Raw genomic sequence first — 12,721 nt, forward strand, 5'->3', positions numbered from 1 at the left:
ACACACGCGGAAAAGAACTCCGTTTTCCTGCCAGTGGGTCCAAACCTTTCCACTGGGCTTCGGAGGGCTTGGCTCAATACCTTGCTCCAGGGGAGGCTTCAAGAGCTGGAATCCTTGAAACAGAGTGGAACACTTGATGAGGCTGCCTGCGTGTCCGGGCCCTTAAATGCCCTTGCTGCTTCCCAGCAGGGCCAGTGGATGGCAATGCCTGGCTGGAACCACCCAGTTCCCTAACTTTGCTGTGTTTGGCTTGTCAACTGGGGACCGTTTGTGAGTTGCGTTCGCACGCTGTAACCCCGTATGGTGTTTCTGCACCCAGGCTGCCTTGGTGATTTAATTACTTAAATGGCACATGTACCAAGGGAAAAAAAAAAAAAAATCACTGTCAGCCACGTGGCATTCATCACACTCTGACAGTGAAATCCCAACCGGACTCAACAGAAGGCCTTTCAGAAGGGGGAAAGATCCTGATTCCTAGCTTCTGAGGATCTCTCCCACAGCCTGGGGAGGGTAATCAGATTGGGGGGGGGGGGGCGGGATTAATTATCTTTAAATGCTAAGGGCTATGGAATATCATGATAATGACTGGCTTGGGTTTTCCCAGTGGCATTTTTACTAGATTTCTTCAGGGGTTTGTTCTACAAAGATACTGTAAAGGAGGAGAAGAAAATACACCCAACACCTTCTAACATTAAGCTTGTGAAGCCCTACGTGTGCACAGTTTGTTATTTTTTATATGCATTCATTTAAGTGGGAGCTGGGCTTAGGAAGAGGGTAAGTGATATGGGGAGGGGATCACTGTGGTTTCTGTGACGATTGGCTTATTTTTTGTAGGGCGGGGCTGTAACGAAAGAAATACCTGTGAGGGAATGGAGAAGTATGTTTACAAGAGACCCTGAACATCTCTGTGTTGATTTCCCTCCAGGCGGGGAGGAGCATGTGTTTGAGAATTCCCCAGTTCTGGATGAGAGGTCCGCCCTTTATTCTGGAGTACACAAGAAGCCATTTTTCTTTGATGGCTCTCCTGAGAAACCTCCAGAAGATGATTCAGACTCTCTCACCACTTCTCCATCATCCAGCAGCCTGGATACCTGGGGAGCCGGCCGGAAGTTGGTCAAAACCTTCAGCAAAGGAGAGAGTCGGGGCCTGATTAAGCCCCCCAAGAAGATGGGGACGTTCTTCTCCTACCCAGAAGAAGAAAAGGCCCAGAAGGTCTCCCGCTCCCTAACTGAGGGGGAGATGAAGAAGGGTCTCGGGTCCCTGAGCCACGGGGTAAGTACGGATGGTGTTTGCTTCTATGACCACCACCGACGTAGGCACCACCTTCTAGTGTCCCTGGAGGAGGTTCAGAGTGTCCGGAAGCAAATCCGCCTGAAGAAAATGGATACTAATTATTCATGTTCCAGAGCTTTTCTCTGCCAGCGTCCCTCCAGAAAAGGAGTCAACAGTGTGACCTGTGACCTGCTCCGGCAGAAACCCAAAGGGGGAGGGAGCTGCGGCGTCCCCAGCAGGAGGGCGCGCGGGCGCCCCTCGGTCAGCGAGTTCAATATCACCTACGTGGTGGAGCGGAGCCTGTACAGCCACCTGAACCTGACCCAGCTAGTGCGGCCTGCCTCGGACAGGACCCTGAGCAAGGCCGAGAGACAGGACCTCAGGCGGTGCCTGCTGGAGGAGGATGAGGAGACCAAGAGGAAGTGGGCCGCCACGGTCGACCGCTGTACTAAAAGGGTTCTCTTGAGAATCCACCAGAAGTCCGTGAGTCACAAAGATGGTCACCAGGACGGCCTTGTCATTTCTGTGATGTGCAGTCAAGCGTTATGGCCTTTCTTCCGGGGAACCTGGCGTCTTCCCCTCTCTTCTCCTAACTTCATGACTTTCGGCCATCACCTCAAATTTCTAACCCTGCTTTCTTTTAGTAATGGCTTCTTCTTTTCCACTCGTCCTCTTGCCCGTTGAAGCTCTTTGGTTTTTAATTAAGACCAAACACTGAAGATGATCCAGAGAAGGGCTTTCAGAGTCCAGGGGTGGGGTTTGGCCTCCTTCTAGGCTGGTTGGTTCCCAGCCATCACGTCACTTGACCTCAAAGAATCTGATTCAGAACAGAAGGACATTTTGCCCTTAAACGAGTTGCTTATTCTTTCATTTAATTAAAACCATAGAAACTGGCTCAATGAAAGATTGCCATCAACAGAATCACCGATTTGGTGATTTGAAAACATTCATAAAGTACATTTCTCTTATTAGTAGTGCCAACCAGAAAGTTCTTAAATGGAAAGGGGGAAAAATATTCGAGCTCTTTTGTTTTACTTAAATCTATTGGATGTTCTATCTTAAACAGAAGGGTGGACCTTCAGAAACGTCTTCCCCTGCCCCGTAGATTCTTCTGTACGTAGCAAGCAATGAAATACTTACTTTCAGAAATGTTTTTCAGTTTTGCTACGGAATTATCAAAGACCTAGTAAAAGGTGACTTTTCAGGGCATGACTTATATTAAACTTGAGAATATAGGCATTTTCCCCTTGGAATTCCCACCCAACTTTTGGCTTGCACAGAAACCCATTTAAAATGGCACAGAGCAAGGAAGAGCTGTGGGCTTCCTGCCCTCTGTCCCCTTGTGACTGCTGGCTGAGCCCCCTTTAAAGGGTCTGAAGGAACAGACCATACTGTAGCCTCCCATGGGGGCTTTCCCGGGTTCCTTCACATTCACGGATACGATGTTCTGCCCCAGACGATTACTGGAACTTATGTTCATTCATTCAAGTTCTGCTTTTTGTAGAAATGGAGACTGATTGGTCCATGCCATCCCTCAAATGACTTCTCTGTTCCAAAACGATTGCTAGGTCCATCCTTGTCTTTAGTCTTCTAGATGTTCCCACATGTGTCAACTGTCTTGGTGGAGCGTATTTTCCATCTTTTCTCACTCATGCGCATCTTGTAACACATTAATACTATTAGTGACAGCCTCCCTCCTGGTTCTTTCTCTATCATCGCCATAGTTTGTGGTTGGGTTTGTGCTTGACGTACACAGCAAAATCCTCCTCATTCATTCACTTCTGACCTGCAGGTCTTCTGTAAAATGCTGTGGCAAAGAAATCTTGGTATAATGTATTAACTTCAGAAGGGCTCTGCCCAGTTCATCTGCCTCTGTACCTTTGCACATGACCTTCATAAAACACATCCACCTCAGCTCTGTTCATTGGTCTCCCCGCCATGAGCTTAAATCATGTCATACTGAGAATTTTTCCATCCTACCTTGAATTGCTCATGTGTCCCTCATATTAATTACCAGGTTAGTATTGTGACTTCTTCAAGACTTTCTCTCTAGAAGTTGTATTTCTAAGACCTGTGCTAATTTAATTGTGTGTCAGGGATTCATTCTTCACTGACATTGAGTATGGACATGGGCGAGCTTCCTTTCAAGCACCAAGTATCACCCCCTATAACGGTGGCACTGTGTAATCTCGATCCCAGAGGTCACCCAAGGCTGCATATTTTTAAGATACTATGAGCCTGAGGTAGTATTGGACAGTTCTATTGGCTAAAATAATATCTTCAAGGCTAAATTAGAAATTTGCACGTACCTTTTCTTGTTAAGCATAATTGTACCATCAGGAAAGTAAAATTTCACTTTCTAATCGGAGAACTGTAAGTGCAAATAATCATTTTAACAACAGTTTTTTTTGGGGGGGGGTGGTTTATCTTGGTTTGGTTTTATGGGGTTAAGATAATTCCTTTGCTTGGTTTCCTTAAACCATTTGTTTTCCATCCTTCTTGTCCTAGTGCACAGTTTCCTTTACTCTTCAAACTTGATCTTTTTGTCTTTCAAAAATGCCATATTTGCTTGATGAAACCTCAGGGAAATGATAATGCTGTATTTCACTGGAAATGGTCACTTGTCTTCGTAATTTTGGTCATTCAGTTTTTTGTTTGAGGGAACAGGCATGCATGACATTTTGGAATTCTGTCCATTTTTAAACTCCCACCCCCCCCCACCCCCCAAAAACATGTTTTCAACTGCATGGCCATTCCATTGACCGGCTCTCCTCATCTACAAGCATCTCTCCAAAATGTTCTTATAGTTACCGCTACAGGAGATACGAAGACCTTGAAAAAAACCTCACTTAGGTTTCATTTGTGTGGACCACCAAAGCCAAAGATTGGCTTACTTTTACTGTTTCTCCCTACAGTCTGTTTTCTCTGGTGAAGGAATGCTGTTTCAAGAACTACTTGATAATACAGAAAAAATTTAAGACTCGTCCAGGCGATATTGATTATTATGTTCTTTGTCCCCGACTCCTGAAGAAGAGTCTGTTCCAGACATCTTAGCATATCACCGGGAGAGGTTTTAGTTGGTAGCTAAGAAGCCCAGTTCACTCTTAACACTAAGCTTTTTATTTTATGAATAAATGCATGCAGCTGGTATATGAAGACATAAACGAGCTTCTAATTTATTACAGTTAGAAGTTTCCACATAAATTCTTTCTCGGTTATTTCATGTGCATCAGAAAGTACATGCTGGGCTCCAGTGTTGCAGTTGATGCTGGAATTTAAAGCAGGGAAGTGCAGAAGCCATAAAATGATGAGGCATCTGGGCGCCATACTATATCTGTAAAGCCCTGAGTCATAGGAAAGGAACTAGAATAAAATCACTGCCTTTGCAAAAATGCAAACATCTATTTGGCATTATAAGCTGGAAAGGAAAAGTAAACATTAAAAATGAACCTTGAGAGGTGGTCATAACATTGCTTGCCAGGTTAGGGGATTTGGTGAATGTTTTTGTACAAAGAGGTCTTTCGCGTTTTTTTATTTAAAAAAAATTTTTTAAACGCTTATTTATTATTGAGAGAGCATGGGAGGGGCCGAGAGGGGGAAACACAGAATTCGAAGCAGGCTCCAGGCTCTGAGCTGTCAGCACAGAGCCCGACGCGGGGCTCGAACCCACAGACCGCGAGATCATGACCTGAGCCGAAGTCAGACGCCCGACTGAGCCACCCAGGCGCCCCTCGCTTTTTATAGAAGAGAATACAGTTAGGTTGACTATAAGGGAGATCAGATTCTCCATGGATATTTGATACACAATTAGAATTATGTCCATGGCGGATTATTTGAACCAGCAACAACAGCTGAAGGAGAAAAACCGCTGTGTGACATCCGGAATTTGGTTATCCCCAAGTACCTCCCGCAGCACTTCTCTGTCCTGGCCCCTCAATCTGCCGTCTCTCACCTTTTGGCCGCCGCCTGGGAGGCTCTGGTTTTACAATGGAAGCTCCCAGAATGTAAGGCCCAGAACTAAGCTTTAGTCCTTCGTTTACATATTTAGGATGTTTTTTACTAAGCCTGAACTCAGATAAGGTAGGATATGGTAATTGGTCCGGGACAAGCTATCAGATCAGAGCAGGCCTGATGAAAGGTGAAAGCCCAGCACTCACGGCGTGTCTGCTACTCCTGAACAAACCAAAGCTCAGAGAGTCTAAGTGCTTTATCTGTCCCCCTACAAGGAAGTGGCAGGACCAGGGCAACCTGTGTGATTCCAGGAACCATGGCGTTTTCCTTCCCAGATGTTTCTGCTTTCTCAAGTCAGTTAATACACATCTCAAGTATATTTCTTTCAAACAAGCCATGTTTGTAGTATGCGTTGTGCTTTTCTGTTCATTTCTTCCACGGGATAGCTGTGACCTAGACTTCTTTGGGAAACACGTCATACAAAATCTTGGAACCCAGATCTGCTATTCAGCTTTTATTACCAATCGCTTAAAAAGTGAATCCGCTGTAAGAAAAATGAGTGTGCTTTGAGTCTGTCGTACAGATTTTTTGGGGTGGGGGAGGGAGTGGCCATTGAATAGCTTTTGCTGGAAATACAACAAAGAATTCGAAGCAAGTTTTGAAATATAAAACTACTGAAATATAAGCAGTTCCATAAAGTTTGAAACCAATTAAAGGACAATAAGGTTTTTGATTCTTTACAACATCAGCATTTTTTCCTGTTGAAACTAAGGAGTGTGGTCAAAGACAGTCACTGAATCAACCTTTTCTTTCTGGACAAATGTGGTGTCTTCATACACTCTGAGTAAAAGGGTCACGATTAGTTAAGTTGGGCAGTTAGCTGGGAAAGTTAGCATTTTTGGCTAGGTCAAGGAAGCAACGAGTGAGTAATCCTCTTGGCCTGATTGTACTACTATAAACATAACCTTTTTTCCCCTTCGCAGAGATTTAAAACCAAGCAAAATAAGAGTCTGTTAGAAGAGCCTGCTGTCAGTGGTAGAGCTATACAGGATTCCAGATCTGGGTTTCCAAGACTACTCTGAGCCCGTGGATCCCCTAATCCCTATTTCCTTGTCATCATTACTATATGCAGCTGAAATCGGGACCGGAAGGGCATGGTCTGTTGCTAAGAGGCAGGGAATCTTGGAGCACTTAAACACATGGGTGGTGTTTGGTTGTATTTTTTTAACCAGTTGCTTTTTGCACGTTAAGGGGATTTTGGACCTCTGGTATAGGCACAGTTCCAGTGGCCTCTGGAAAGGCAAAATGAGGGAAATTTCCTTAAAACATGAATCATGTATTTTTTTTTTTTTTTCCTCATCATTTCTTGTTTCCTATTTTCATCCTGTGGACATACTTGTGATTCGGTGATTGTCCCGCAAACGGGAAATGTGTTGGGTTGGTGCACTGCCGGCTGACTTAAACATAACTGGATTATTCCTGCCCCGCCCTCTCCTCCCCACAGAGAACCTGCAGTTTTGGAGGATTTGACTTGACGAATCGTTCTCTACACATTGGCAGCAACAGTTCGGACCCAATGGTGCGTACACATCAAAGGAGAAGCAGAAAGGTTTGGATTCAAGCGTGTGGTTGCCATAGTTTCAAATTTGAGAAATTCTCCTAGTTTGAGAAAGGATAGTGTGTAACATCGGTGATCCTGCATCATAGTTGGATAGAAGCCCCTTGGTACCCATCATGGAGATGCTTTGCTGTTCCGTGTGGAACGATGATGACCACCTCCATTCCTGTGATGCCTTTGCTTCCGGTTTTCTTTAAGTCCCAAATCCAGAGGAGTTTGGCTTCTAGTAGCACGTGTACACGGCCACTACGCACAGGTAGCGTGACAGGATGGAGCCCTGTGACCGGGGTCCAACAGGATGTGCCCAGATATCTAAGAAACCAGTCTTATCACAGGCCAAGTGCATGGCTCTCTATAAGCGTAGGTCTTCCTGAACTGGAGTGTCCTGGAATGAACCCAGTATCCTTGGGCCCAAACCAAACCAGAGTCTTCAGAGCCAAGGTTCCAGCTGCCTGAGATCTGCTTCTGGATCACTCTGGGGACAGTCCACCACTGTGGTGCACAAGTTCCATTCCCTAAGGTTCCCTTTCTGAGGCTCCAAGGATGTAGGTGAATTTTACCTACAGTTTTGTTTTCTCTTTATGCATTTTGCCTGCAACTATGAAATTAAAATTCCGTGCTTTATATTTGTGTATCTATCGTGTGTCAGCTAAAATATCCATCTGTGATTTTTCAAGTGTTTGAGAATTTCCTAGAAGAATAACACTATTTTATTTGGATATCAAACTTTATTGATTCACAAACCAATAATTTTATGTAGTTAAATCTTTTAAAAAAATGATAGAGGAAGTAGGATTTCTTTTCCTTTCTCAGGGGAAAGTCGTTTTCTAAGATGTAAAATAGAACGAGAGATGACCAAGTTTTGTTCAGGGAAGGAAATGTACATATTCTTAGCAGTTGACCACATGGAGCTCAAGAATGCTGTTAAGTCTGATCAGATACTGGACTTCTGATGACCGAGATTTGCCATGTTGTTCTTTCCACTCTTCCTGGGGTGATTCAGTAGTATTATGTTTCTCTTCTTCCCACTGCTGGGATTATGCGAACATTGGTTCATTTAAATTACTCTTTATCAATGAAGTGCAGTCCCCTTGGGTATCTAAAATGATGAGGAAAAGTACAACAGGAGAAGAATATACTAAGGTTAAAAAAATAATAAGTGACCCACATGCCACTTTAAACAGATATATAAAAGGGCCTTAGCGAGTAGCTTTTAATTTTCAATCAAAAAGACAAATAACAGCACTGAGTTAACACAGGAAAAATTTCAGGATCCTGGGGGATGCCAGTGTTTTTCTGAGAGGTAGAACATTAGTGGTTTGCATAATAAAACCTGTTTCTGGGCATCCTTTTACTGTGATTAAAGGTATTTACAACACTTTGTTTTGCAGAGTAAAGAAGGAGATTTTGTGTACAAAGAAGTTATCAAATCACCCACGGCCTCCCGCATCTCTCTTGGAAAAAAGGTGAAATCCGTGAAAGAGACAATGAGGAAGAGAATGTCTAAAAAATACAGCAGCTCTGTCTCTGAGCAGGTATGGAACAAAGAGCAGGAGCAAAGAGCCAAGCCAAGGGCTACCAGATCTATTATCTGATATGGTAGCAAATACGTTCACTGGTATTAACCAGGCTCCAGGACCATGCTTAGGTTGTGGACCCAGAAGCTCGACTGACATTTATTCAATAATTGACTCAGTAAACATCAGCACTTAGGGTGGGTGGTCCCTGCTTAGCGCTGGGAATACATGATGCAGGCCCTGCCTTCATGTACAGACAAGAAAAAGAAATCATGTGAAGAAGTGATTACTCCTTAGTGCAGAAAGCATCTTAACATTTGACACAGAGGAAGGATTTTATTTGATAGAATATCCCTTGCTACAAAATGGATCGCCAGAATCAAACCGCAAAAAGATACTCAAGTTTCCTTAGATAACAGACTTTTCAAAAAAGGTAGAGGAAGTAGGAGCTCTAAAAGCTCCTGGCAAGTAGACCTTCTGACAGCAGTTGTTTCTGGGGGTGTTTTCATTGATTGGACCTCTCTGTGGCCATTGAGAGAGCACAGAATAGACCCCCCCCCCCGCCCCGTTCTGTGATTTCATCAGTAGAAACATGACCAGTTTCTGTTCTCATCGTTTGGGTGGAGGAAATAAAGGCATCTGGAGAGTTTGGCCTTGAGGTGACTTTGACCATTTGACTTTCCTTTCTTCTGGCACCTTTACGGCATTCGAGACGCTTGTCAACTTGAAATCTTTGGGTAATGTTGCTTTACCTACCAAATAAAAACAGGGAAAGGGGACATTTTTGCTCAGCTGCTGCCCTCTGGTGGACATAGGAAGCTAAAATCCAGACCTCCCCGTTTTTGAGTCCCTGAACACCAGCTAGCCACTGGCCTGCACTGTGATTCAGACAAAGCCCACACAGTATCTTCAGCTTCTTACAGTGGTTGTCACGGGGGAAGATGGGGGGCGTGTACGGATTTTGTTTCTGTTCCAACTGGGCACGTTTTTGATAGTCACAACTGGGCAGGGGTGGGGCAGGCTGGGTGCTATGCTACTGGCATCTCTTAGAGGACAGAGGTGCTGGTAAACCTTTTATGACAGTTCCCCCCAGCAGTTACCCATCTAACATGCTGACAGTGCTCAGGTTGAGAAACTCTGGCTTGTTAAACCTACAGAAGTCCGGGCTGCATCCTGTATGTCTTCTCCACGATCGTTTTCCCTTTTTGTCCCTGCGGGCATTGGGAGCAATGGCGATTCTAGATTTCTGCACAGCAGTGAGGCAAACTGCGCTCTCTCGTATGAAGCAGACGTCCTGCCAGTCACTGAAAGCAGCACCATCAAGTTGAAGCACTTTAGTTTGCTTTTCCCTTGATTTGAAACCTCCACTAAAAGCTCTTACACACTTGCATTCTTAAGGGGTTTCTGCCTTATGGATCGTGAGCATAGAACTTTAATGTCCTTTTCCACCGTTTTCTAGAATTATACTACTATCTAGCAGGCTTCTAGTCTAATTCTCTGCTTTTCTGAAGCAGTCATTTCGCTTAAAAGGAATAAATGATCATTATGATGCTTTTTGTAGAGAGAAAACCAATGTTGCAAGGTTTATTTTTAAACATTTTAGGAAATGTATCAACCATTATGGTAAAGATCTTTGCTTTGTCCCTGCTGTACACCCAGCACCTAAAAAACAGTACCTGTTCATAGGTAAACAATAGGTGATGAGTAAATTAATAAAAGTACTTGAGAACATACAGTATCAGAGATGTAGATTTCATATTGCTGTTTTTCAAAATGGGTGTTTTCAAAAGCATTAAAAAAGATAATTGGAGGGGCACCTGGGTGATTCAGTTGGTCGGGTGTCCGACTCTTGATTTCGGCTCAGGTCATGATCTCACGGTCTGTGAGATCGAGCCTTGAGTCGGGCTCTGCATTTACAGTGCTTGACTGCTTGGGATTCTCTCTCTCCCTCTCTCTGCCCCGCCCCTGCTTACATGCGTGTGCGCTCTCTTTCTCAAAACAAACTTAAATTTTTTTTAAAGATAATTGGAAAGATGACTTCGTTGATGTTTCAGAAAGAGGAATGAAAATATTTTCAGGGATTCATACTTCACCGCTTCAGTTACTCCTCAGTGATGGCACCTGTGTTTGTATTTGTTTTTGGGGTTTGTTCACTTTCCTTAAATGTAAAGGGATGTTTGGGGGGCCCCTGGCTGGCTCAGTCGGTAGAGCACGCGACTCCTGATCTCAGGGATGTGAGTTCAGGCCCCCATGTTGGGCCTAGAGCATACTTTTAAAAAAAATGGGCTCTGGGTCAGAGGCTGCCTTAAATGTTTGCAGGACCCGCAGAATCGCGTCAAAGCTCTTCTGATGATTCAGCACTATGCAAATAATAGGTTTCATTTAGATGGTTTTGTGCTCACGTGGCTACGTGATATGCCAGAAAGTGGTATATTCTGGCAAGTAAACCAATCAGACTGCAAACTTTTTAAAGCATGATACTGCTTCTCCGTACAGCACCACTAATCAAATGAGCGTGCCATACTTAACATGTGCAAATGAGGGGCCACCAAAATAATAATGCCTCATGGCCGCCCCAAAAGTAAAAAGTACTGCTGAATCACTACTGTCCTCATTTTGATCTGAAAGGGACTGCACAGCTTTTGTGCTGCACGCATAAAGGATGTGAAAGAAGCTAAAAACCACAGACGACGTATAGAAATTTTATTACAGACCAAAAAAAAAAAAAAGTATTTTTGCTATGTATCTGTATCCAAAATTGGTTATTTCATGAACTAATTTTAATAATTTATGTAAACAGATAAAGAATCTGGTCTTTTATTTACTTATTTTTGCTTTAAGGTATAAACGTTTCCCTTCAGATTGAGTCAGTGTTTTCTGATAGTACTTCCAAATCACACATTACTGGTAGATTGTACTTGATCTGCATTTGAGGTTCATTTTTACTACCGACCTATAGAGTATGCTACCTATCTTTTAAGCCTTTAATAAAATGTTCTAGGGGCGCCTGGGTGGCGCAGTCGGTTAAGCGTCCAACTTCAGCCAGGTCACGATCTCGCGGTCCGGGAGTTCGAGCCCCGCGTCGGGCTCTGGGCTGATGGCTCCGAGCCTGGAGCCTGTTTCCGATTCTGTGTCTCCCTCTCTCTCTGCCCCTCCCCCGTTCATGCTCTGTCTCTCTCTGTCCCAAAAATAAATAAAAACGTTAAAAAAATAATAATAATAAAAAAAACCAAAATGTTCTAAGAGGTAGATATATATATATATATATATATTTTTTTTTTTTTTTGGAGATTTCAAGACCATCTATTTGAGCATGAAGAATGATCGCGTTACGTGAGCTGCAACTTTAAACTGAAGCAAGGCTATAGATTAAAAAGGAGGAGGATTTGGGGTACAGAATCAAATATGGGGATAAAAATGGATTTGATTGATTTAGTTGAGGGCTAAATTGCTTCAAATTATAAAAGGACACCCGTCCACTCTGATGAAACTTAATTTTGTTGAAACCCGTTATAGGACTCGGGCCTGGAGGGAATGCCCGGCTCACCTCCGTCTTCACAGCCTGACGGTGAACACATGGACAAACCGAAGCTCAAAGCCGGAGGTTCTGTCGAGAGTCTGCGGAGTTCTCTGAGTGGCCAGAGCTCGATGAGTGCGTCCCGTTTGTAATTATAGATGGTTTCCGTTGGAGTCCACATCAGACTTTTACTGGGTGTCAGGGTCAGGCAATCGAAAGATGAAAAGAACAAGTTCCCACCCTTCGGGTGTTGTTAGAGACAGACCTGCGAAATGTCTGGACCTAGAGTCATATTTGTTTTGTAGCAGACGTATAGCAATGGCACAAACGGGGTGATGAATTTTGATTGGAGAAAACAGGGAAGCAACTCGGAGGAAGGATCTGGAGAATGGAGGGGAAGAAGTCAAGGGCAAAGGCTCTTGAAATGACCAACATAAGACGTGGGGAAAGAGCGAATTATAAATGTCACAGATAATGCGTGCCATTCAACCACTCCAGGACTAATGGTGGTGTCGTCAAATGGCGTGGGGGAGGAGACCAATTTAAACCCACCATTTTCAGAACGCTTGGCCTCGTGCGAGTTCTTTGACTTCTCTGACTTTCCTTGTCTGTCACAAGGGGTAAGGACAGTATGCCTGAGAGGTTATGAATGTGGAAGGCTTGTGGTGTCCTCCATTAGGGAGTCTGTCTCCTGGATTCCTGGGTCATAAAGATAACTTGCTGGAGTCCCTTGTCTATTTAGGCGGTTGATTAGGAATAACCATCAGAAAATTCAGATCCCCTGGACTCCTAACCCAGCCCTGCCGTGGTCCTGACACAACGGTTGTGGCCTGTGACTTCCCTGAT

General features: G+C 44.0%; 1 protein-coding gene across 11 annotated transcripts in view; it reads left to right on the forward strand.

Annotated features, from left to right (window-relative positions):
- SASH1 (SAM and SH3 domain containing 1) overlaps positions 1–12,721 on the forward strand; it is a 335,600-nt gene that overhangs the window by 292,733 nt on the left and 30,146 nt on the right. For 6 of the 11 annotated variants that reach the window (XM_043592562.1, XM_043592563.1, XM_043592561.1 and 3 more), the window contains 4 exons: positions 926–1,755; positions 6,728–6,802; positions 8,233–8,376; positions 11,875–12,010. In XM_043592562.1, the coding sequence (XP_043448497.1) occupies positions 926–1,755; positions 6,728–6,802; positions 8,233–8,376; positions 11,875–12,010 (1,185 nt within the window). The remainder of the gene's footprint in view (positions 1–925; positions 1,756–6,727; positions 6,803–8,232; positions 8,377–11,874; positions 12,011–12,721) is intronic. The other 5 variants (XM_043592565.1, XM_043592567.1, XM_043592564.1 and 2 more) reach the window with 1 other exon arrangement.

This window comes from Prionailurus bengalensis, chromosome B2, assembly GCF_016509475.1.
Source record: "Prionailurus bengalensis isolate Pbe53 chromosome B2, Fcat_Pben_1.1_paternal_pri, whole genome shotgun sequence".
NCBI lineage: Eukaryota > Metazoa > Chordata > Mammalia > Carnivora > Felidae > Prionailurus > Prionailurus bengalensis.